Genomic DNA, 25,947 nt, shown 5'->3' with positions numbered 1-25,947 from the left:
TCACGGCTTCCATGAAAAATGCCTAACTGCTTATTACTGACCCCTGGGCTATATGTACAAGAGAATTAGGTCAGGCTGAAAATTAGGGCAGAGGGTCTGTCTGGTCTGAGTGAGTGAGGGGAGCAGCCCAACAGGTCTGCCAGCCTGGCTGGGGGAGGAAAGGAATGGAACACTTTCCCGGAGCCCCATGCTGCAGCAAAGCTGAGAGGCATAAACCTCCGTCTGGGTTTGAGCCCGGCTGTGGCCGCCAGTGTATTTTCAGTCTGTGAACATTCGTGAGGCTTCTTACGTGTGAGGTGGGGAGGACCCTCCTTCCCAGCCGTAGGTCTGGTGATGGCATGGGGATGGGCAGGTCCTCGGGAGGTCCCTGTGTGGCTACTTCAGGTGGACACCCAGACGCCCTCCACCTGGCTGCATTCTCTTAGGCCCTTTGTCCTGAGGGGGCCTCTTCCACGTGACTCTTGGGGGCGCTGGGCTGGAGAAGCCCTGAGAACGCCCTGAGCCACTTTCTTTCTGCAGCCAAGAATACTGTGGTGAGAGGCCTGGAAAACGCGGAGGCGCCTGAGGGCGGTGAGGCGCTGTTCGAGTGCCTCTTGTCCCAGCCGGAGGTGGCCGCCCACTCCTGGCTGCTGGATGATGAGCCGGTGCGCACCTCTGAGAACGCCGAGGTGGTTTACTTTGAGAATGGCCTACGGCACCTGCTGCTGCTCAGAAACCTGCGGCCTCAAGACAGCTGCCGGGTGACCTTCCTGGCGGGGGACGTGGTGACATCTGCGTTCCTCACAGTCCGGGGTTAGAGTTGTGGGGTCGGGAGGCTGGGCTGGGTCCAAGGGGGGAGGGTGGTTCTCTGCGATCCCTCCCACTGATATCGCACTGCCAGAGTGTGGGAGGCTGGGGATGTAGGGGAGCAGTCAGTCGCTGAGACCTCTCCCGCGGGATCACCCACTGCCGGGATGCTGGGGGTGGGGCTGGGACCACGGGCTATGTGTGAGTCTCTCAGACCCATCCTACCAAATACCACACGCTGCAGGGGGCGGGGGTGGGTGGGCTAGGGCCACTGTGTGGGAACTTGGGACTCTTGAACCTCTCCCACCAGATACCGGACACCTCACTGCTTGGATGCAGGGGGAGGGGCTGCCGCCAGGGATGCAGGAGGCATGAGCCTCTTGGAACCCTCCCGGGAGATATCACACTGTGGGGTGCGAGGGGGGTGGGGTCCTAGGAGGAGGCATAGGTTACCGAGACCCCTCTCACTGGATATTTGGCTGTGGATAGTAGGCCAGGGCTGGGGCAGCAGGGGGGTGTGGTTCTCGGAGACTCCTCCCACTGGGTACCCAGCTGCTTGGTCAGGGGTGGAGTGCGGGGGGCGAGGCAGGGGAAGCTGGGGCCTCTGGGAAGGACATCTATTTCTGAAACTTGCCCACAGGAGCATGGGGGGGTAGCCTTGGGGACGTTGATCTCTGAGGCCACTCCCACCTGAGGCTGGTGCCCTCCTCTTCTCGGGGGCGACGGGAGGGGGTGGCATGGGTGTCTCTGAGCCCCCCCGACCCCAGGCCGCCCCTTGGCCCCTGAGCTCACACTGCCACCCCCTCCACGCAGGCTGGCGCTTGGAGGTCTTGGAGGCACCCCGGGACGTGGCCGTGCTGGCCGGGGAGAGGGCCAGCTTCAGCTGCACGCTCAGCGAGACAGTGCCAGTGGGTGAGGCGACCTGGTACATAAATGGAGCCTCGGTGCAGCCTGACGACGCAGACTGGACAGTCACCGCCGAAGGCAGCCACCACACCCTGCTGCTGCACCGGGCCCAGCTGCACCACGCCGGCGAGGTCACCTTCACCGCCCGTGATGCTGTGGCCTCTGCGAGGCTCACTGTGCTGGGTGGGTGGCTTGGGTCTGCCTGCTGCAGCTCGGGTCCAGGGCTCTCGGGGAGACAGGTCGGGGGGCATGAGGTTTCAGCTTCAGAGGCTGCTGGGGGCTCTCCGTGGCCCCCCACGCTGGGTGGCCTCTGGGCACACAGTCTTCCTGTGACTCAAACGCACCTTCCTCGCCCCCTCAGGAAGGCCGGCTGTGGGGCACAGCTGCTCACAGGACTCTGAGGGGTGGACCACACTATGCCCCACCAGCAGACCCCAGGGTGGGCACGGCTGCGGGTGCCGACTGCCAGCCGCTGCACTGACCTTGTGCCTCCTGCCCGCCCCCGCAGGCCTTCCCGACCCCCCAGAGGACGCCGAGGTGGTGGGGCGCAGTGGCAGCTCCGTGACACTGTCTTGGGTGGCTCCCGCGAGTGACGGCGGAGGCGGTCTCTGTGGCTATCGGGTAGAGATGAAGGCAGCGGCCACAGGAGAGTGGCAGCTGTGCCACGAGCTGGTGCCCGGACCTGAGTGCCTGGTGGATGGCCTGGCCCCCGGGGAGACCTACCGCTTCCGTGTGGCCGCAGTGGGCACAGCAGGCGCTGGGGAGCCTGTGTACCTGCCCCAGACAGTGAGGCTTGGTGAGTTGCTGCCTTAGTCCTGGTTTATGACGGTGGGGGTCCAGCCTGGAGCCCTCAAGGCCTCTCTAAGCTGGGGGTCCCTGCCCGCGTCCTTACTGATGCGCCCCTCCTCTTCCTGATCACTGTTCCCAGCAGAACCCCAGGAGCCCACGCCTGCACCCCCTGCCCCTGAGAGCCGGCAGGTGGCAGCTGGGGAGGACTTGTGTCTGGAGTGTGAGGTGGCCGAGGCTGGTGAGGTCATCTGGCTGAAGGGAACAGAGCGCATCCAGCCCAGTGGGCGCTTCCAGCTTCTCTGCCGGGGTCAGCGGCAGACGCTGTTGATTCGGGACTTCTCAGCGGAGGACCAGGGCGAGTATCGCTGCGCCCCTGCACGGGACCCGGTCTCTGTGGCAGCTGCTGCCTTCCAGGGTATGTGTCCCAGGGCCCAGCGTGCACAGGGGAGGGAGGAGCCCTGGGCTGTGGAGTGGGCCAGCCCTCTTGCTCACTGCTTGTCCCTCGGGGAACTGCAGGAGGTCCTCTCGAGGACACTGCCTCACACCAAGAAAGACTGAGGCCCGGGGTGGGGAGATGCACAGATCGGTGTGGCTCAGCCCCCTGTCAGAACCCACATCATTGGCATCTGAGGTCACATCGTTCTCTGAGTGGGATCCTGGCCAGTGCAGCCCTTGGTGCCCACTGCTGGTTCTTTAAAGCCTTGGATCCCTGCACTCTGAGCTCCCCTGCACCTGCACTGACCCTGGCCTGGTGCTCCCTGTGAGGTCATCCCCTCCTGTGCAGGAGGAAGACTGAGGTCTGGCTTGATCAGGGGATGCTGAGGCCTAGAGAGGGCCATTCAGAGCCTCTAAAACCTTGTACGCATTGTGCATCAGAACTCTTGGGGACCCGAGCAGGCAGCAGAGGCCTATAAGGGGAACCGTGGTCAGTAGCTAAGGCCGGCCTGGGGTTATGGCTGTGTCCCTGCCTGACTGACCCGTTTCCTGCCCTCCTCAGTGGTGCTGACCCCAGAATCTGGGGATGAGGTCCCCACACAGCCCAGCCTGCCCCCTGAGGCAGCCCAGGAAGGCGACCTGCATCTCCTGTGGGAGGCCCTGGCCCGGAAGCGCCGCATGAGCCGAGAGCCTACGCTGGACTCCATCAGCGAGCTGCCCGAGGAGGACGGACGCCCGCAGTGCCCGCGGCAGGAGGTGGAGCAGGAAGCTCCTGACCTCTCTGAGGACTCTTCTACGGCTGACGAGCTGGCACGCACTGGCGAGGCTGACCTCTCACACACCAGTTCTGACGACGAGTCCCGTGCGGGCACTCCTTCCCTGGTTACCTACCTCAGGAAGGCTGGGAGGGCCTGCAAGGTGAGTCTCCAGCTTGGAGAGGACAGGCCTGGGTCTCTCTTACAAGGAGAGGCCTGGGTCTCTTAGATCTTTGCCACTCTGTCATTCACCCACACATCATCTGTCCACTGTTGTCCGTCGGTCCGTCCGCCATCCGTTTATCCGTTCTTCCACCCACCCACCATCTGCCCATCCATCGACCATCCACCTACCCATCCATCCATCCATCCACCTGGCTGTTAAAACTTCTTTTCTGAAGAGCTGGAACCTATCTCTCCTTGGTATTCCTCACAACTCTGTCCTGCTCTGGGGAAAGCAGTTTTAGGGAGGGTGGGCTTGCTTTTTGGAAGCAGCAGAAGCCATCAGGCATTCGGCCTCAGCGAAGGTCGTGCAGTTGACCGCAGGTAGCAGGCAGCAGGCATGCTGAAGCAAGACGTGGAGCTGGGGCAGGAGACCTGGGCTCTGCTTCCCCCTGCCCTGTGTGTGTCCCTACACAATCCTTTCCCCGTCCTGGACCTCAGGTGCCCCACCTTATCTGTGCACACAGGTTGAGGTCGCAGCAGCCCCTTCTGGGAAGCCACAAAAGCAGCAGGAGAAGCCAACTTCAGTACCCGCACCACCAGGAGACCTGGGCGTTGGGGACTTGGGTGACCTATCCATGGACAAGGCAGCAGTGAAGATCCAGGCTGCCTTCAAGGGTTATAAGGTCCGGAAGGAGATGCAGCAGCAGAAGGGGCCTGTGTTCTGCCGCACATTCGGGGACACCGTGGCACAGGTGGGAGATGTCCTGCGTCTGGAGTGTGTAGTGTCCAGCAAGACGGATGTGCACGCCCACTGGCTGAAGGACGGTGTGGAGCTGGCTGACGGCCGGCACCACCACATTGACCAGCTTGCGGATGGCACCTGCTCTCTGCTGGTCACTAGCCTGGGCCGGGCCGACGCTGGCCGCTATACCTGTCAGGTGAGCAACAAGTTTGGCCGTGTGGCCCACAGTGCCTGTGTGTTGGTCGGCGGGACGGAGAGTGAGACCGAGAGCTCCTCCGGGAGTGAGCTGGACGACACCTTCCGCCGGGCCGCCCGGCGGCTGCACCGCCTCTTCCGCACCAAGGGCCTGGCAGAGGTTTCACGTGAAGAGATCTTCAGTGCTGACGAGGGCAAGGCAGAGCCCGAGGAGCCTGGGGACTGGCAGACGTACCGCGAAGATGAACAGTCCATCTGCATCCGCTTCGAGGAGCTCGCCGAGGCCCGCCGGGCAGCCACCTGCTTCCAGGACATGTTTGGCGCGCTGGACAACAGAGTGGACATCAGCCTGTCAGAGCAGGGGCTGCATGGGGTGGAGATGCGCATTGGCAAGGTGGCCCCCACCCCTGCAGCGCCTCCGGAGCCAGCACTGGCCGCAGAGGCAGGTGAGTCTGCAAGCCGCCTGGGTCAGGGGTGAGGGGAGAGGGAGAGCGAGGGCAGCAGCGGTGACCAGGGTCAGCTGAGAACTCAAGGAGGTTTAGCCCAGGGGGCTTTAGCTTCTGGCTGTTCGCAGATGCAGCCCGCTGAGCTGGGAGGAGCCCTGACTTTGGGGTTAGACGGAGCTCCATTTAAATCTCAGCTCTGCCTGCTACTGGTTAGCCTCTTAGAGCCTCAGAGTTCTGTTCTGTGAAATGGATTCGGGAATACTGACATCCTAGAGTTTAGGGTTATTTTTTTCCCCCATGAGGGTTTCAGATATAATCTGTATAAAAGGTGGGGCTCCACATAGTCCAGCCTGAACCCCATTTCCCACTCCAGCAACTGAAGTTAATTAAAAAGTCATTTCACTCTTTACTTGCATCTCCCTAGGAACAACAAAGGGAGTATCATTAATAACCCACAGCATCATTCCTTCTCTTTAATTCTGAGCTACTAGCGTGCTTCCAATCCCAGACAACCACCCCTGGTCTTCCCTTTACTTCCTCTTCTTCCCCATTTCCTGTCTGCTAGCTCTCTGGCCTCATGGTAGCTTGGGAACCAGGCTAACAAAGAGAGGACTCTTCTAGAGCATGGGGAGGAGGGAAGAGCTCAGTTGGCGGAGACAGAATTCTGTTTAGCCGCCCATTCTGTGAGCGCTCTTGTGAATGGGTGCCGTGCAGATCACACACATTGAACCGCTGGCAGCTGGGGCAACTTGGGGGAGCCTGAGGCTAACGTGTCGTATGCCCTGCCTGTCTCTCTCAGCCCCGGTGTTCCTGACTGAGCTACAGAACCAGGAGGTGCTGGATGGGTACCCCGTGAACTTTGACTGTGTGGTGACAGGCCAGCCCGTGCCCAGTGTGCGCTGGTTCAAGGACGGGAGGGTGCTGCAGGAGGACGACCACTATATGATCAGTGAGGACCAGCAGGGCGGCCACCAGCTCATGATCACAGCTGTGGTGCCAGCAGACATGGGTGTCTACCGCTGCCTGGCTGAGAACAGCGTGGGTGTGTCCTCTACCAAAGCGGAGCTCCGCGTGGACCGTGAGTTCACGGTCGGATTTGATGGGTCAGGGTGGGATCGTGGCTGGGAGAGGCAGTGCTGGAGACCATTGGCCTCAGGCCAGGCAGGATTTGGGGCTGGAATGTCTTGTGGAGGATGGAGTGTTCTCTTGGAGCCCCCTTGAGAGGTGGCTGGGCTGGGGAGGAACCTGGAAAGGTTTGGAGGTACCCCATGGGCACAGTGGGTGGTTAACGGCACTGTGGCACAATAGAAATATATATTTGGTCTTTGTCCCTGATTCCCGGCGGGCCCTAGACAGCTTCAGTACAAATATATCCATCTGGTTTTTGACAGAAATGCAAAAGCAATTAAATGGAGTAAGGATAGAATTTCAGATTCAAGGATGGAATTTCAAATGATGCTGGAGTAATTTGAACACTTGTAGGCAAAAATATGAACTTTGAACTTATGTGAAAATTAGCTCAAAATGGATTAAATACTTAAATGTAAAATATGAAGCTATAAAGCTTTTACAAAAAAGTAGGAGGAGATCCTCAGGACCTAGGGCTAGGAAAAGACTGCTTAGACTTGACCCATAAAAGGAAAAATTGGTAAGCTGGACCTCCTCAGAGTTAAAACCTTTTGCTCTGAGAAAGACCAGGTGTTGAGGATGAAAAGCTATGAGCTGAGAGAAAATACCTGCAAATCACATATCTTATAACGGACTAAAAAATATGTAAAGGAAACCTCAAAATTAAACAATAAAATTTTTTTAAAAATCCACTTAGAGGGCTTCCCTGGTGGTGCAGTGGTTGAGAGTCCGCCTGCCAATGCAGGGGACACGGGTTCGTGCCCCGGTCCGGGAAGATCCCACATGCCGCAGAGCGGCTGGGCCCGTGAGCCATGGCCGCTGCGCCTGCGCGTCTGGAGCCTGTGCTCCGCAACTGGAGAGGCCCGCGTACCGAAAAAAAAAAAAAAAATCCACTTAGAATAGGAGCAAAAGACCTCACCATACATTTCAAGGGAGAGGACATACAGAAGGCAAATAAGCACATGGAATATGTGCCTGTTTTTACTTCCATTTCCCTGATGGGCTCTCTCATGCATTGCTGGTGAGAGTGTAAAGTGGTGCAGCCACTCTGAAAAACAGTTTGCAGTTGCTCACAAAACTGTGTACTGTATGATCTAACAATTGCCTTTTTTGGTATTTATCCCAGAGAAATAAAAACTCAAATTCATAATAAAACCTGTGCCCAAATACTCATAGCAGCTTTATTCCCAATAGCCACAAACTGGTAATGACCCAACTGTTAAACTGTGGTATGGCTATTCTATGGAATACTGCTTGGCAGAGAGAAGGAACACATTATTAACATGTGCAACAATTATGATTCAATTGCATTTTATTGCATAAAGTTAAACAAACACACATATACTCAATGGAGTTCGTGTGAAACTTGTGAAATCTGAACAAGATCGAGGGACCATAGCAATGTCACCTTTTATAGCTATGAGACAAGTTAACATCGCTGGAAACTAGGTGAAGAGTAAATGGGATCTCTGTATTATCTCTTAGAACAGCATGAGAATCTATAATTCTCTCAACAAAAAGGAAAATAAAACTATTAAATATAACAAGTCTATTATCTTAAATAAGATGAGATTTTCTATATTTACCTAAGTAGTTCCATTTCCAAGCTCTTTATTTTGCTATGTAGGTCTAGATTTCTATCTCGTAACACTTTCTTTCTGCCTGAAGGACATCTTTTAGCAATTTCTGTAGTTTGGGTATATCTGAAAAATGTCTTTATTTTGCTTTTCTTTAGGATATTTTTGCTAGGACAGTTTTTTCTTTCCATACTTTAAAGATGTTCCTCCACCATCTCTTAGCTTGCATTCTTTCCAATGAGAAATATGATGTCGTTCTTATCTTTGTTTCTCTGTACATAACTTATCTTTTCTATTGGGATTTAAAAGTGCTTAGATATTTGCACACCATAAAATTCACCATTTAAAAATGTATAATTCAGTGGTTTTTAATATATTCACAAGGTTATGCTACCATCTAATTCTAGAACATTTTCATCATCCCAGAAAGAAACCCCATACCTATTGACTGTCACTCCCCATTCCCCCTCCCCCAGCCCCTGGCAACCACTAATCTGTTTTCTGTCTGTGCGGGTTTGCCTATTCTGAACTTTCCATGTAAATGGAATTATACAATATGTGGCTTTTTATGTCTGGTTTCTATTACTGAGCTTGTTTCCAAGGTCTATCCATGTAATAAATATCAGTGCTCCATTCCTTTTTATGGCTGAAAAATATTTCACTGTATATGGACGATTTATCCATTCATTGGATGATGTTTATCCATTGGTTTATGACTACTATGAATAATGCTGCTATGAACATTCATGTGCAAGTTTTTGTGTGGACGTACGTTTCCATTTCTCTTGGATCTATACCTAGGAGTGGAATTGCTGGGTCAGGTGGTAAACTCTATGTTTAACTTTTAGAAGAACCAACAAACTCTTTTACACAACGGCTGCACCATTTTACATTTCTGCCAGCAGTGTACAAAGGTTCCAATTTCCCTACATCTTTGCCAGCATTTGTTTTTGTTTATCTTTTCAATTATAGCCGTCCTAATGGATGTGAAGTGGTATCTCATTTTGGTTTTGATTTGCATTTCCCTACTGACTAATGATATTGAGCCTTTTTCCATGTGCTTATTGGCCTTTTGTGTATCTTTTTGTGGAGAAATCCTTTGTCCATTTTAAAATTAGATTCTTTGTTTTTTAAATTTTGAATTGTAAGAGTTTTTTTTGTATATTCTGGGTACTATCGATAGATCCTTATCAGGTATATGATTTTCTTTTTCTTTTCTTTTTTTTTTTTGCAATAGATCTTTATTGGAGTACAGTTGCTTCATGATACTGTGTTAGTTTATGTTTTACAACAAAGTGTATCAGCCATATGCATACATATATCCCCATAACCCCTCCCTCTTGAGTCTCCCTCCCACCCTCCCTATCCCACCTCTCTAGGTCATTGCAAAGCACCGAGCTGATCTCCCTGTGCTATGCTTCTGCTTCCCACCAGCTAACTATTTTACATTCGGTAGTGTATATATGTTGATGCTACTCTCACTTTGCCCCAGGCTCCCCCTCCCCGTTCCATGTCCCCAAGTCCATTCTCTATGTCTACGTCTTTATTCCTGTCCTGCCACTAGGTTCATCAGTACCATTATTTTCTTTTTAGATTCCATATATGTGTTAGCATACAGTATTTGTTTTTCTCTCTCTGCCTTACTTTACTCTGTAAAACAGACTCTAGGTCCATCCACCTCACTACAAATAACTCAATTTCATTGCTTTTTATGGCTCAGTAATAATCCATTGTATATATGTGCCACATCATCTTTATCCATTCATCTGTTGATGGACATTTAGGTTGTTTCCATGTCCTGGCTACTGTAAATAGTGTTGCAGTGAACACTGTGGTACATGACTCTTTTTGAATTATGGTTTTCTCAGGGTATATGCCCAGTAGTGGGATTGCTGGGTCATACAGTAAGTCGTTCTATTTTTAGTTTTATAAGGAACCTCCCTACTGTTCTCCACAGTGGTTGGATCAATTTACATTCCCACCTACAGTGCAGAAGGGTTCCTTTTTCACCACGCCCTTTCCAGCATTTATTGTTTCTAGACTTTTTGGTAATGGCCATTCTGACTGGTGTGAGGTGATACCTCATTGTATTTTTGATTTGCATTTCTCTAATAATTAGTGATGTTGAGCATCTTTTCACATGCCTCTTGGCCATCTGTGTGTCTTCTTTGGTGAAATGTCTATTTAGGTCTTCCACCCATTTTTAAATTGAATTATTTGGTTTTTTGATATTGAGCTCCATGAGCTGTTTGTATATTTTGGAGATTAATTCTTTGTCCATTGTTTCATTTGCAAATATTGTCTTTTCATCTTGTTTATGGCTTCCTTTGCTGTGCAAAAGCTTTTAAGTTTCATTAGGCCCCATTTGTTTATTTTTGTTTTTATTTCCATTACTCTAGGAGGTGGGTCAAAAAAGATCTTGCTGTGGTTTATGTCAGAGAGTGTTTTTCCTATGTTTTCCTCTAAGAGTTTTATAGTGTCTGGTCTTACATTTAGGTCTTTAATCCATTTGGAGTCTATTTTTGTGTATGGTGTTAGGGAGTGTTCTAATTTCATTCTTTTACGTGTAGCTGTCCAGTTTTCCCAGCACCAATTATTGAAGAAGCTGTCTTTTCTCATTGTATGTTCTTGCCTCCTTCATCGTAAATTAGGTGACCGTATGATTGTGGGTTTACTTCTGGGCTTTCTCTCCTGTACCATTGATCTATATTTCGGTTTTTGTGCCAGTACGATACTGCCTTGATTACTGTAGCTTTGTAGTATAGTTTGAAGTCAGGGACCCTGATTCCTCCAGCTCTGTTTTTCTTTCTCAAGATTGCTTTGGCTATTTGGGATCTTTTGTGTTTCCATACAAATTGTAAAAATTTTTTTCTAATTCTATGAAGAATGCTATTGGTAGGTAGTTTGATAGGGATTGCATTGAATCTGTAGATTGCTTTGGGTAGTATTTTGACAATATTGACAAATTTTGACAATATTGATTCTTCCAATCCAAGAACATGGTATATTTCTCCATCTGTTTATGTCATCTTTGATTTCTTTCATCAGTGTTTTATAGTTTTCTGAGTACAAGTCTTTTTCCTCCTTAGGTAGGTTTATTCCTAGATATTTTATTCTTTTTGTTGCGATGGTAAGTGGGATTGTTTCCTTAATTTCTCTTTCTGATTTTTTGTTCTTATTGTATAGGATGCCAGAGATTTCTGTGCATTAATTTTGTATCCTGCTACTTTGCCAAATTCATTGATTAGTTCTAGTAGTTTTCTGGTGTCAGCTTTAGGATTCTCTATGTATAATATGCCATCTGCAGTGACAATTTTACTTTGTCTTTTCCAATTTGTATTCCTTTTATTTCTTTTTCTTCTCTGATTGCTGTGGCTAGGACTTCCAAAACTATGTTGAATACGAGTGGCGAGAGTGGACATCCTTGTCTTGTTCCTGATCTTAGTGGAAATGTTTTCAGTTTTTCACCATTGAGTATGATGTTTGCTGTGGGTTTGTCATATATGGCTTTCATTATGTTGAGGTAGGCTCCCACTATGCCGATTTTCTGGAGAGTTTTTATTATAAATGGGTGTGGGATTTTGTCAAAAGCTTTTCCTGCATCTATTGAGATGATCATATGGTATTTATTCCTTAATTTGTTAATATGTTGTATCACATTGATTTGCATATATTGAAGAATCCTTGCATCCCTGGGATATATCCCACTTGATAATGGTGTTTGATCCTTTTAATATGTTGTTGGATGCTGTTTGCTCGTATTTTGCTCAGGATTTTTGCATTTATGTTCATCAGTGATACTGGTCTATAATTTTCTTTTTTTGTGATATCTTTTTCTGGTTTTGGTATCAGGGTGATGGTGGCTTTGTAGAATGAATTTGGGAGTGTTCCTCCCTCTGCAATTTTTTGGAAGAGTTTGAGAAGGATTGGTGTTAGCTCCTCTCTAAATGTATGATAGAATTCGCCTGTGAAGCCATCTGGTCCTGGGCTTTTGTTTGTTGGAAGATTTTTAATCACAGTTTCAATTTCATTACTTGTGATAGATCTGTTTATATTTTCTAATTCTTCCTGGTTCAGTCGTGGAAAATTGTACCTTTCCAAGAATTTGTCCATTTCTTCGTGGTTGTCCATTTTATTGGCATATAGTTGTTTGTAATAGTCTCCTATAATCCTTTGTATTTCTGCAGAGTCCGTTGTGATTTCTCCTTTTTCATTTCTAATTTTATTGATTTGTGTCCTCTCCCTTTTTTTCTTGATGAGTCTGGCTAAGGGTTTATCAATTTTGTTTATCTTCTTAAAGAACCAGCTTTTAGTTTTATTGATCTTTGCTATTGTTTTCTTCATTTCTATTTCATTTATTTCTGCTCTGATCTTTGTGATTTCTTTCCTTCTACTGACTTTGGGTTTTCTTTGTTCTTCCTTCTCTAGTTGCTTTAGGTTAGGGTTAGATTGTTTATTCGAGATTTTTCTTATTTCTTGAGGTGAGATTGAATTGCCATAAACTTCCCTCTTAGAACTGCTTTTGCTGCGTCCCATAGGTTTTGGGTGGTTGTATTTTTGTTGCCATTTGTTTCTATGTATTTTTTTTTTATTTCTTCTTTGATTTCTTCAGTGATCTCTTGGTTATTTAGTAGTGCACTGTTTAGCCTTCATGTATTTGTTGTTTTTACAATTTTTCCCTGTAATTGATTTTCAATCTCATAGCGTTGTGGTCAGAAAAGATGCTTGATACAATTTCAATTTTCTTAAATTTTCCAAGCCTTGATTTGTGACCCAAGATGTGATCTATCCTGGAGAATGTTCCATGTGCCCTTGAGAAGAAAGTGTATTCTGCCACTTTTGGGTGGAATGTTCTATAAATATCAGTTAAATCTATCTGGTCTGCTGTGTCATTTAAAGTTTGTGTTTCCTTATTTATTTTCTGTTTGGATGATCTGTCCATTGGTGTAAGTAGGGTGTTAAAGTCCCCTACTAAAATTGTGTTACTGTCGATTTCCCCTTTCATGGTTGTTAGTATTTGCCTTATGTATGGAGGTGCTCCTATGTTGGGTGCATAAACATTTACAATTGTTATATCATCTTCTTGGATTTATCCATTGATCATTATGTAGTGTCCTTCCTTATCTCTTATAACAGTCTTTATTTTAAAGTCTATTTTATCTGATATGAGTATCGCTACTCCAGCTTTCTTTTGATTTCCATTTGCATGGAATATCTTTTTTCATCCCTTCACCTTCAGTCTGTATGTGTCCCTAGGTCTGAAGTGGGTCTCTTGGAGACAGCATATATATGGGTCTTGTTTTTGTATCCATTCAGCCAGTCTGTGTCTTTTGGTTGGGGCATAAAATCCATTTACATTCAAGGTTATTATCCTCAAGGTATCCATATGTATGTTCCTATTACCATTTTCTTAATTGTTTTGGGTTTGTTTTTGTGGGTCTTTTTCTTGTCTTGTGTTTCCTGCCTAGAGAAGTTTCTTTAGCTTTTGTTGTAAAGCTGATTTGGTGGTGCTGAATTCTTTTAGCTTTTGTTTGTCTGAAAAGCTTTTGATTTCTCTGTTGAATCTGAATGAGATCCTTGATGGGTAGAGTAATCTTGGTTGTAGGTTTTTCTCTTTCATCACTTTAAGTATATCCTTCCACTGCCTTCTGGCCTGTAGGGTTTCTGCTGAAAAATCAGCTGTTAACCTTATGGGGATTCCTTTGTATGTTATTTTTTTGTTTTTCCCTTTTAATATTTTTTCTTTGAATTTAATTTTTGTTAGTTTGATTAATATATGTCTTGGTGTGTTTCTCCTAGAGTGTATCCTGTATGGGACTCTCTGTGCTTCCTGGACTTGGGTGACTATTTCCTTTCCCATGTGAGGGAAGTTTTCCACTGTAATCTCTTCAAATATTTTCTCAGACCCCTTCTTTTTCTCTTCTTTTTCTGGGACCCCTATATTCGAATATTGGTGTGTTTAGTGTTGTCCCAGAGGTCTCTAAGATTGTCTTCAATTCTTTTCATTCTTTTTTCTTTATTCTGCTCCTCGGCAGTTATTTCCACCATTCTGTCATCCAGCTCACTTATTCATTCTTCTGCCTCAGGTATTCTGTTATTGATTCCTTCTAGTGTATTTTTCATTTCAGTTATTGTGTTGTTCATCTGTTTGTTTGTTCTTTAGTTCTTCTAGATCTTTGTTAAACATTTATTGTATTTTCTCAATCCGTGGCTCCATTCTATTTCCGAGATTCTGGATCATATTTACTATCATTACTCTGAATTCTTTTTCAGGTAGATTTCCTATTTCCTCTTCATTTATTTGGTCTTTCAGGTTTTTACCTTGCTCCTTCATCCATGACATATTTTTCTTGCCATGTCTCTCTTTTTTTTTTTTTTATGAGTGGGATTGTGTTCCTGTCTTACCGGTTTTTTGGCCTCAGGCTTCCAACACTGAAGTCTGTAGGCTGTTGGGTAGAGCTGGGTCTTGGTGCTGAGAGGAGGACCTCCAGGAGACCTCACTCTGATGCATATTCCCTGGGGTCTGAGTTCCTCTGTTAGTCCAGTGGTTTGGACTCGGACCTCCCACCACAGGAGCTTCAGCCCGACCCTCAGCTTGTGAACCCAAGATCCTGCAAGACACACAGGATTGCAAAAAACAAAAAACAAAAAACAAAAAAAAAACAATAACAAAGTAAAAAATAAAATTAGACTAGGAAACTAACAGATATGTTAGAAAAAAATAAAAATAAAAATATAGATGAAACAATAACTGGAAGGTAAAACAGAATCATAGCAGTAAAAAAGAGGAGGAGAAAATAAAAAGGTGGAAAAGGCCTTGGCTATGGAGGGCAGGGCCTAAGCAGGGTTGAGGTTTAGGCAGTGGGTGGGGCCTATGCTTAGGACCCAGAGGGCTGGAAAAGGCTCTGGGGGGTGTGGGATGTTGAGCTTAGGCTCAACTGAAAAGAAGGGCCCAGGTGTATCTCCCGCCTCTGGTCTCAGAGGGTGGGGAACACCATCTTGGAACCCAGCAGGCTTCCTTGGTTCGAGTGGGTGGGGCAAATGCTCTCTGCTCCTTTCCTGCTCCTCTGGTCCCAGGGGGCCTCTCCCACCTTCCTCTCCTGATCTCCCAGGCCTCCCTCCTACATCCCCAGGACCAACCTGGCCTGGAGGGGACCTCTGAGGGCATAGGACCTGGCCCAAGAGCTGGGCACACTTCCCCAGCCGATTGGGCAGGGGAAACACTGGGCCCGCTCCCCTCTGATCCAAGCCCCCACCAGTCCCTCCAGGCATGGGAACCCCTCCCCCCTCTCAGCCATCCCTCAGGGGCGCTGGTCCTGTCCAGCCTCCACTTCCCCTCCCCCTCAGTCCCCCCATGTCCTGCTGGTTTGCTTGGAGGTTCTTTGTGTCTCCTTGGGCATCGGAGTCCCCCACCAGCATCCAGCACGTGCCCTAGTTGTCTCAGATGTATGATTTTCAAATCTTTTCTCCCATTCTATGAGTTGTCTTGTCACTTTCTTGATTGTTCTTTGATGCACAAAAGTTTTAAATTTTGATGGAGTATAGTTTATCTACCTTTTCTTTGGTTTCTTGTGCTTTACTTGTCACATCTAAGAAACCACTGTCTAATCCAAAGTTATAAAGATTTACACTTATGCTTTCTTCTCTCATATTTAGGCCTTTGGTACATTTTGAGTTCAAATTTGTATATGGTATGAGGTAAGGGCCTCAATTCATTTTTTTCCTGTGGAAATCCAGTTGTCCCACCACTAGTTGTTGAAAAGACTATTTTCCCTCATAAAATTGTCTTGGAACTCTTGTCAGAAACGAATTTCTATTAAGTGTGTAGGTTTATTTCTGACTCGCAGTTCTATTCCATTCATCCAGATGTCTGTCATTACGCCATTACCACACTGTTTTGACTATTGTAGCCGTGTATAATATTGTTTTGAAATTTTTAACTGTGAGTCTGCCAACTTGGTTCTTGTTCAAGATTTTTTGACCATTCTGAATCTCTTGCATTTTCTTACGAATTTTAGGATCAGCTTGTCAATATCTGCAAACATGATCTCTGGATACTTTTTAAGATTTTTTTTATCATTGGTTTTGAGTAATTTGATCATAGTCTTTGGTGCAATTGTCTTTATTTATGTTCCTTGTGCAGTTAATTGAGCTTCTTGGAATTTTGGGTTAATAGTTTTCATTAAGTTTGAAATTTGGGGGAGGCATTATTTCTTCAAATATTTTTTCTTTCCCCCTTCATTTGGGAACTTAAGTTACACATAATCAAGCCACTTGAAGTTGTACTACAGCTTACTAATAATCTTTTTCCATTTTTATTAATAGAATTTTTCTTTCTCTATGCATTTCATTTTGCATAGTTTCTATTGCTATGCTTTTATGTTCACTATTCTTTTGTAGTATATAATCTGCTATCAATCCCATCCATTGTATTGTTTATCTCTAGAAGTTCTACTTGAGTCTTTTTTATATGTTCTATATCTCATCTTAACTTTTCCAACACATGGAATACAATTCTAATACCTGTGTTAATGTCCTTATCTCCCAGTTCTAACATCTGTGTCAAATCTGACTTGGTTTTGACAATTGATAATTCTACACATTACAGGTGGTGTGTTTCCTGCCTCCTTGCATGTTGGAAAGTTTTGGTTGAATGCCTGACAGTGTGAATTTAACCCTGTTGGGAGCTGGAGCTCCCTGTTGGGAGCACTGGAGGCAGTGCTCAGTCCAAAGCTGATCATCTTCATCTGCTGAAGTGAGAGTGTTCCTGAGTACTCAAACTGATGCCCTGTGAATTATGAAAGTTTCTAATCTGACTGTAAACAGATATCATTCCAGCCCTTGTGCTCCTCTGGTGCTACTTCCTCTAGTCCTTTCAGATGGCTCTTTCCTGTGTGCATGTGCCAATCAGTGCTCTGTGGCATCGTCAAGGGAGGGGGCCCTCTCTCTGTGCAGCTTTCTCTTCTCTGGTTTTCTGTTCCATGGGCACAGGCTGCCTTTGTCTCTCAGGACATTAGCTCTGTCTCCTCAACTCAGGGTCTGCCTGGCTCTGCCTCAGTTTCCTTTTCCTGTAAACTTAAGTCAGGAAGCTGGGGCAATTATAGGGCTCACCATTGTTTCCTATCTCTAATACATCACTGTCCTTCATTCATCTTAACCATTCTGATGATTCTGTACCCAATTCCAATGTGTGGGTGTTTTTTTTTCTTCCCACAAAAAGAAATTCTCTGAGACACCAGCCAAGTGTCCTACAGTTCAACTCAATTCTGACACCATCCACCTGGAAATAGCATCAGATCCCATAGGTTAAGGGCTCAATCCCATAAGGCTTCCTCCCCCACCACTTCAGATATCAGCTGCAAGTCCAGGTTGACACCTGTGCTTCTGGCCAACATGCTATAAATTAGAGGTTCCAATGACCCCCTTCCTTGGGTTTTAATAATTTGCTGAAGTGGCTCACAGAACTCAGAGAAACATTTCACTTACTAGATCAGTGCTTTATTATAAAAGGGTATAACTCAGGAGCAGCCAGATGGAAGAGACGTGTAGGCAAAGCACGTGGGAAGGGGCAGGGCCAAGCATGCCACTCTTCTCCAGTGTCCATGTGTTTACCAGCCGGGAAGCTCTCTGAACCCTATCCTTTTGGGTTTTTATGGAGACTTCATTACACAGGCACAACTGATTAAATCATTGACCATTGGTGATTTTAAAAAAATTTTTTATTGGATTATAGTTGCTTTACAGTGTTGTGTTAGTTTCTACTGTACAGCAAAGTGAATCACCTATACATATACACATATCCCCTCTTTTCTGGGTTTCCTTCCCATTTAGGTCACCACAGAGCATTGAGTAGAGTTCCCTGTGCTGTGCAGTAGGTTCTCCTTAGTTATCTATTTTACATATAGTATCTATCAATAGCCTGTATATGTCAATCCCAATCTCCCAATTCATCCCACCCTCCCTTTCCCCCTTGGTACCCATAGGTTTGTTCTCTATGTCTATGTCTCTATTTCTGCTTTGTAAATAAGATTGTCTATACAGTTTTTTCAGATTCCACATATATGCGTTATATACAATATTTGTTTTTCTCTTTCTGGCTTACTTCAGTCTGTATGACAGTCTCTAGGTCCACCCACATCTCTACAAATGACCCAATTTCATTCCTGTTTATGGCTGAGTAATATTCCATTGTACATATGTACCACATCTTCTTTATCCACTCCTCTGTTGATGGACATTTAGGTTGTTTACCTGTCCTAGTTATTGTAAATAGTGCTGCAATGAACATTGGGGTGCATGTGTCTTTTTGAATTATGGTTTTCTCAGCGTATATGCCCAGTAGTGGGATTGCTAGGTCACATGGTAGTTCTATTTTTAGTTTTTTAAGGAACCTCCATACTGTTATTCATAGTGGCTGTATCAATTTACATTCCCACCAAAAGTGTAGATGGGTTCCCTTTTCTCCACACCCTCTCCGGCATTTATTGTTTGTAGATTTTGTGATGCAGGCCATTCTGACAGGTATGAGGTGATACCTCTTTGTAGTTTTGATTTGCATTTCTCTAATGATTAGTGATGTTGAGCATCTTTTCACTGCCTTTTAGCCATCTGTATGTCTTCTTTGGTGAAATGTCTATTTAGGGTTTGTGCCCATTTTTGGATTGGGTTGTTTGTTTTCTTGATATTGAGCTGCATGAGCTGTTTATATATTTTGGGGATTAATCCTTTGTCAGTTGCTTCGTTTGCAAATATTTTCTACCATTCTGAGTGTTGTCTTTTCCCTCTGTTTATGGTTTCCTTTGCTGTGCAAAAGCTTTGAAGTTTAATTAGGTCCCTTTTGTTTTTATTTTCATTACTCTAGGAGGTGGGTCAAAAAAGATCTTGCTGTGATTTATGTCAGAGTGTTCTGCCTATGTTTTCATCTAAGAGACTTATAGTGTCTGGACTTACATTTAGGTCTTTAATCCATTTTGAGTTTATTTTTGTGTATGGTGTTAGGGAGTGTTCTAATTTCACTCTTTTACATGTAGCTGCCCAGTTTTCCCAGCACCATTTATTGAAGAGGCTGTCTTTGCTCCATTGTATATTCTGGCCTCCTTTGTCATAGATTAGTTGACCATAGGTGCATGGGTTTATCTCTGGGCTTTCTCTCCTGTACCATTGATCTATATTTCTGTGTTTGTGCTAGTACCATACTGTCTTGACTACCGTAGCCCTGTAGTATAGTCTGAAGTCAGGGACCCCGATTCCTCCAGCTCTGTTTTTTTTCTTTTCTCAAGATTGCTTTTGCTATTCAAGGTCTTTTGTATTTCCATACAAGTTGTAGAATTTTTTATTCTACTGTGAAAAAATGCCATTGATAATTTGATAAGGATTGCATTGAATCTGTAGATTGCTTTGGGTAGTATAGTTATTTTGACAATATTTATTCTTCCAGTCCAAGAACATGGTATATCTCTCCATCTGTTTGTGTCATCTTTGATTTCTTTATCAGCATCTTATAGTTTTTGGTGTACAGGTCTTTTGCCTCTTTAAGTAGGTTTATTCCTAGGATTGAACTCAATCTCCAGCCCCTCTCCCCTCCCTGGACATCAGGGGTTCCCAACCTTCTAGTCATGTGGTTGGTTACCCTGGCAACCAGCCCCCATCCTTAGGGGCTTTTGGAAAATCACTTCATTAACATAAAAAAACCCCACCTCTGTGCCTCTCCTCACTTAGGAAATTCCAAGGGTTTAGGAGCTCTGAGTCAGGAACAGGAGGAAGACCAAACATATATTTCTTACTATAAATCACAACATCACAACCATTGTTTTATGTATTGTGTTTGTTTTCCTTTGGTTGTTTCAGGGGGCCAGTGTCTTAGTTCAGGCTGTTATAACAAAATACCATAGACTGTGCTGCTTAAATTACAGAAATTTATTGCTTAAAGTTGTGGAGACTGGAAGTCTGAAATCAGGGTGCCAGCATGGTTGGGTGCTGGTGAGAGCCCTCTTCTGAGTTGCAGATGGCCATCCTCTCACTGTGTTCTCACACGAGGGAAGGGGCAAGGTGTTGCTTCTTATAAGGGCACTAATCCCATTCATGAGGCTCCACCCTCATGACCTCATCTAAGCCTGATCACCTCAAAAAGATCCCATCTTCAAACACCATCATGTTGGGGGTTAGGACTTCAGCTTATGAATTTTGGGGGGACACAACATTCAGACCTTAGCAGAGGGTAAATCCAGCCCCTCTTCTGCATTGTGGCTAGAAGTTGAAGTCCCAGCTGTTGGTTTTGAGGCCTGTGTTATCCTTGTTCCTTAGTTGGCTGGAACTGGAAGATGCTGTTGTTGCCACTGTCTGCTATTTATGAAGCCCAGTATTTATAATTTGTTGGGTCTTGTAGTTAGTTATAGGCCTGGAAACATGGGCTGGTAACAACCTGGGGACAAGGAGGGGCCACAGGGTAGCTGTGTCCCCCACGCCTTCTGACTCAGAAGTGTGAGTGGCTCCCAGATATGGCTGCGCAGTGAGAATCAGGTAGCCTCTGGGGTAGGGCCTGTTCCCCAGGAAGATGGGGGGCAGGCTTCGCTTCAGCTCCACCCTTCATTCTCAGTGACCAGCACCGACTACGACACTGCTGCCGATGCCACGGAAACCTCGTCCTATTTCAGCGCCCAAGGCTACCTGTCCAGGTAGAGGGCCATGCAGGGGTGGTCCTGGGCCCTTTGTGGGGGGTGGCAATGCTGGCTTGGACTGACAGAATCCAAATCCTGGAGACTTCAACCAGGCCACGGCAGTCTCTGCTCAGGAAAGCAGAGACCTCAGAAGCCATCCACGCTTGACCCTGGTCCCCTCCTGTCCTGGACCCCTCACTGGTCCATCTCACATCTGCCCCTTCTTTGTTCTCCCTGCCAGCTGGGAGCAGGAGGGCACGGAGTCTACCTCAGAGGAGGGGCAGCTGCCGCAGGTCGTGGAGGACCTGAAAGACCTCCAGGTGGCCCCCGGCACGCGTCTGGCCAAGTTCCAGCTCAAGGTGAAAGGTAAGGGGGAGAGGGATGAAGGGCAAGGAGCTGTCTCCCACCGGAGGGAGGGTTAGGGTTAGGGTTAGATCACCCAGGGGTCTCTGAGGGCCTTTGGAGGGCATGGTGCCCACTGGGCTGTGACCCTGTGCTAATCACTCCCCCTGTGGCCCCAGGCTACCCCACGCCTCGACTGTACTGGTTCAAAGATGGGCAGCCCCTGACTGCATCTGCACACATCTGCATGGTGGACAGAAAGACACTGCACACCCTGGAGATTGTCTCGGTCACCAGCGAGGATGCTGGCCAGTACTCGGCCTACATCAGCAACACCGTGGGTGCTGCTTATTCGTCTGCTCAGCTGCTGGTCCGAGGTGGGTGCTCAGGCATGCAGCAGAGCTTGGTGTCCACACCCAGGTTGATGTCCACCTATAAACCATGCTGTGGCAAGCCTGGAAGCTAGGGCTCAGTGGTCACTGCCCCTGTGTGCAGAAGTCACAGGTGGCCAGAAGCTGGCTCCCAGAGAACATGGGCCCTTAGAGGGCGTGGGGCCCATGGAAACTGACCAGCAAGCAGGATAGCTAGCTGGTGGAGTAGGCCCAGGCAAGCATGGGGCCCTCCGTAGACTGCGGAGGAAGAAGCAGGTAGTAATTTGGGGAGTAAAGGTCTGAACTTCCTTATTTTCCAAAGTTCTGAGCACTGCAAGGCGATTCCAAGTCTTGCCCAAATCTGCCCTGGTCTAGGGACCCAACACTGCCTGCGGCATTGCTTCAGTGTGGCGTTTTGAGCCCAAGCATCCCCGAGTTGGTTTCAGAGCAATGCCCCAGACTCCTGGGCGGGCATGGGTAACATTCCATCTGGTCCGTGGGGACTGAGTGTGAATTCCATGTCTGCATGGCCAGGTTTAGGAAAGGTGCTGTGTGTAGGAGTGGGTGGGGCCACCCTCAGGACGCACACCCTGCTAGGCAGGCCCACTCATGGGACGGGGCACGTTGGTGCTGTAGATCTGACTTCTGTGCTTTCTTCAGGCCCCAATGAACCAGAAGAGAAGCCAGCATTCGGTGAGCCGACTCCAGAGGGGGTGGGGGGTGGGGTGGGCACTGGGGACGGGTTCGGTGAGGGTGCGTGAGGGGGACAACCACGTGGAATTGGGGCTCTGCACTGTTTACCACCAACCGTCCCGTGTCTCTCCAGATGTACACCAACAGCTGGTGCCACCCCGATTCCTGGAGAAGTTCACCTCCAAGAAGGTGAAGAAGGGCTCCAGCATCACCTTCTCAGTGAAGGTTGAAGGTGAGATGTCCTGCCTCCGTGCCCCCACTCAGGACCCTCCTAGGGAGGCTCAGAGGTGACCCCTGCCTCCCAGAGCCACCCTCCTGGTGTGGGGAGACCGTCCACCATATACTCCTGCCTGCAGGAGACCCGCCCCCAGCTGTGCATTGGCTGCGGGAGGAGGCTGAGCAGGGTGTGCTGTGGATCGGCCGCCACACACCGGGCTACACAGTGGCCAGCTCTGCCCAGCAGCACAGCCTGGTCCTTCTGGATGTGGACCGACAGCACCAGGGAACCTACACCTGCATTGCCACAAACACTGCTGGCCAGGCCCTCTGTTCCGCGAGCTTGCACGTCTCTGGCTGTGAGTGGGCATGGGTGACCCAGCCAGGAGTGGGAGAGGGGCAGTGTGGGTAGGGGGCAGCCTCAGAGCTCATGGGCCAGCTCCCACCCCCTACACTGTGGGCTCCGCTCAGCTAGCTGAGACCCTCCTAGAAGCCCCGTGCTGCCCTGAGTGGTTTCTTCCTGGGTCCCTGTCAGCTATTCCCAGGGCGGGTGAGTCAAGTGCAGACCCCATTCCCGTCCCTACCAGTGGTAGGATATGACCGTGGGCCAAGTTGGGACACTGGGCACAGTCTTCCTCGGGGCTCCAGATGACAGGGCCAAGGCCCCCTGGGGGGTGGTCCAGGCATCCCTGGCAGGGGTCCCGATCAGTATCAGAGCTCGAGGGTGTGAGGTATCACCCTGGTCACTCACCCTGTTCTCTTGACAGTACCTAAGGAGGCTGGGGAAGCGGAGGAGCAGGCCGGGGTGAAGGAGGCCCTCATCTCCACCTTCCTGCAGGGGTGAGTGAGGGGCTGCTCAAGAGCCAGAGGGGCCAGGAGTGAGGTCCCGGGAGTGTGGGTCCTGGGAGTGCAGGTCCTGGGAGAGTGGGGTCCTGGCCCTGGTGGGGGGCAGTGCTGCTGCTGGGGAGGGAGCCCCATCACAGATCCCAGCCCAGCTCTGCCCCTCTTAGGCCATGTGGCTTGGGTCCCCATCGTAAAGAGAGGACTTGCCCAGGGCCCCAACTGTGGCATCAAGGCCCACTGCCCCCAGACCCTCTTTTCTGTCAGGCCCTTCAGGATACCTCCTTCCCCTTTAGGACCCAAGCTGTTTCTGAACAGATGTCGGAACCTTCAGGTTTCACTGACCTCGCTGGGCAGAGGAAAGGTATGGGCTGGGTGGACACACATCTGTGCGGGGTGGGGGACAGGAGGTGTGGAGGAGGCTGCCCAGCTGGCAGGCCCCAGGGCCGTGAGGCTCCTCCGGACCGTGTGGTCCTAGGAACACCTGCTTGCCTAGCTCTGGGCTGGGCCTCCCTGCCCTGTGATGGGCCTAATTCTGAGCTTTGGTTGGTCTCCGGGCCATTTCTGACCCTCAAGGATGTAGAAGCTCGTGGGGGCCCCTGGGCTGGGCCAGCCCTTGGCTTAGAGCTCATGTCCAGGGAGCTGTATGGATGCCTAGGAACAGGCAGCTGCTGAGTCAGGGCTGGCATGAGGGCAGTTCGGGGAGGCGGGTGCTGGATATGCTGCCGGCAGGAGCCCCACTTTGTCTGGGATTCTCCCCCTCCCCCAAGCTGGGTCCGCCTACTCCCAGCCTCTAAGTGTGCCTGCCCCCTGACATGCCCAGCCGCTTCCTGGCCACCTGCACAGGGCCCCAACACCCTGGCATATTTTAAAAATTGTTTTATGGAGATTACTGAGCCTGCACAGAAGTTGAGAGGAGGAAGCCGTGCACCCCATGTACCCATTGCCCACCTTTGGGATCACTTCTCCACCGACCTGCTTTGTTAACTTACCCACCCCTCCCTTCCCTGTGCTGCCCCCATCCCAAGCCGCCCTCATTCCCCCTTAACCCCAGCAACTCCTCCCAGCCCCTCACACCTGCAAAGGATCCCCCTTCCATCAACGTCAACCTGAAGCCATCAAACCACAGCTGCCAGGGGTCTGGCCCCCCAGCCCTCGGGCCACAATTTGGGATCCTGCCCCCTGCCTTCAGTGTCCAGAACCTGCCCTCATATTATACTGCCTGGCTGAGCTCCTTGTGATCTCTGTCCCTTCTGAGCCCCTTCCCAGACCAGCGGCCAAGTGGCCAACAGGAATGGAGGTGGCACAAACCCCACTGGGGACCCCACAGCTCCAAGCCCCAGCCCCAGCCCGACCGTTTACCCAGCTTTGCCCTTAGCTGCCCTTGCCCACCGCCTTGCAACCATGCTGGCTACCTGCTGTCCCCTGACTGCCTGCTCTCCCTACAGCCACCTGCTGCCCCCACTGTCATCCCTGAGTTTGTGGTCCCCTAAGTCACACCTTGGCTCAGTTGCCCTTGAGCCAAAGAGACCCCTGGTTGTGGTCAGCGTTCCCTGCTTCTGGCAGCTCTGGCCCAAGTCTGTGCGTCCCTTGGCTACTCTGACCCCCAAGCCCAGGATGGGCCTGGAGGCGGGTGTTCGGGCACATCTGTGGAGCACACGGCTGGCTGAGCTAGGGTCTGGCCCCCAGGAGAGCTCCCGGCAGCAGAGGCCTGTGGCCACCTGTCCTTGGCCGAGGTGGGCACAGAGGATTTCCTGAAGAAGCTCACTTCGCAGATCACAGAGATGGTGTCAGCCAAGATCACACAGGGTGAGGGTAGCTGGTGATGGAGCGAGGTACAGGGGTACAGGACTGGGGCCCCTCCTCACCTGAATGCCCTGTAGACCCATGGGAGGGCAGCATGGCGGGCAGGCCCTTTGAAGGCATCATGCGCCCTGTGTTCCCCCAGCCACGCTGCAGGTGCCTGGAGGTGACAGCGATGAGGAGTCCAAGACGCCGTCCGCGTCCCCCCGGCATGGCCGATCACGCCCCTCTTCCAGCGTCCAGGAGTCGTCCTCAGAGTCAGAGGATGGAGACTGCCGGGGAGAGGTGTGTGGGCAGGCGAGGGGCGGGGCAGTGTGGGCAAGGGCGTATGAGAGTGTCGGGGGCAGGGTGAAGGTGGAGTTGGTGTAGGGGGCCGGGGCAGCTGGGGCAGAGGAGGTGTGGGGCACACACCTGAGTGGCCAATATCACCACTGCGACCCAGGACGCCCCCAGCACCCCAGAGGTTCCTCCTTGTCCCTTTGGGGTGGGCCACCTGGCACTCCCGGTAGGATTTCCATCAGTAGAGATGGGTTGGGCCTGTTCTAGAACTTCATGGAATCTCAGGATGGCTGCTTCTTCTCCACTTAATTCCAGAGGCCTTGTAGCCTGGGGCCTTGGGAGGCCCACTGGCCCCTCTCCGGGTCTGACTCAGTGACTTCCCCCCCAGATCTTTGACATCTATGTGGTCACGGCTGACTACCTGCCCCTGGGGGCTGAGCAGGATGCCATCTTGCTGCGGGAGGGCCAGTATGTGGAGGTGCTGGACTCAGCGCACCCGCTGCGCTGGCTTGTGCGTACCAAACCCACCAAGTCCAGCCTCTCTCGGCAAGGCTGGGTGTCTCCTGCCTACCTGGACAGGCGGCTCAAGGTACCTGGATGGCTGGAAGGGTGGTGCTCCTGGGGTTGCACCCCCGCTTCCGCATGAAGGTGGGAGCCTTGCCCTGGAAGGACAGGCTAGTGCTCAGGGTGTCTACGACCCTCTCCTGTCTCTCACCAGCTGTCACCTGAGTGGGGGCCAGCTGAGGCCCCTGAGTTCCCCAGGGAGGCTGTATCGGAGGACGAGTACAAGACAAGGCTGAGGTGAGGGGCCGCCGGGCAGGAG

The 25,947-nt window shown here is 49.4% G+C and overlaps 1 protein-coding gene across 1 annotated transcript in view; it reads left to right on the top strand.

The window, feature by feature from the left end:
- Window positions 1–25,947, top strand: part of OBSCN (obscurin, cytoskeletal calmodulin and titin-interacting RhoGEF) — a 167,458-nt gene that overhangs the window by 107,376 nt on the left and 34,135 nt on the right. The window contains exons 70-88 of the mRNA XM_059063315.2: window positions 520–792; window positions 1,600–1,875; window positions 2,201–2,488; window positions 2,621–2,896; window positions 3,479–3,834; window positions 4,361–5,219; window positions 6,019–6,297; window positions 20,520–20,598; window positions 20,822–20,946; window positions 21,102–21,299; window positions 21,954–21,986; window positions 22,120–22,218; window positions 22,343–22,561; window positions 22,970–23,042; window positions 23,339–23,406; window positions 24,732–24,851; window positions 24,991–25,130; window positions 25,513–25,713; window positions 25,843–25,925. Of these exons, the coding sequence (XP_058919298.1) occupies window positions 520–792; window positions 1,600–1,875; window positions 2,201–2,488; window positions 2,621–2,896; window positions 3,479–3,834; window positions 4,361–5,219; window positions 6,019–6,297; window positions 20,520–20,598; window positions 20,822–20,946; window positions 21,102–21,299; window positions 21,954–21,986; window positions 22,120–22,218; window positions 22,343–22,561; window positions 22,970–23,042; window positions 23,339–23,406; window positions 24,732–24,851; window positions 24,991–25,130; window positions 25,513–25,713; window positions 25,843–25,925 (4,045 nt within the window). The remainder of the gene's footprint in view (window positions 1–519; window positions 793–1,599; window positions 1,876–2,200; window positions 2,489–2,620; window positions 2,897–3,478; window positions 3,835–4,360; window positions 5,220–6,018; window positions 6,298–20,519; window positions 20,599–20,821; window positions 20,947–21,101; window positions 21,300–21,953; window positions 21,987–22,119; window positions 22,219–22,342; window positions 22,562–22,969; window positions 23,043–23,338; window positions 23,407–24,731; window positions 24,852–24,990; window positions 25,131–25,512; window positions 25,714–25,842; window positions 25,926–25,947) is intronic.

The sequence above is a fragment of the Kogia breviceps genome, chromosome 4, assembly GCF_026419965.1.
Source record: "Kogia breviceps isolate mKogBre1 chromosome 4, mKogBre1 haplotype 1, whole genome shotgun sequence".
Classification (NCBI taxonomy): domain Eukaryota; kingdom Metazoa; phylum Chordata; class Mammalia; order Artiodactyla; family Physeteridae; genus Kogia; species Kogia breviceps.
This window is presented reverse-complemented; position numbering and strand designations above follow the sequence as displayed.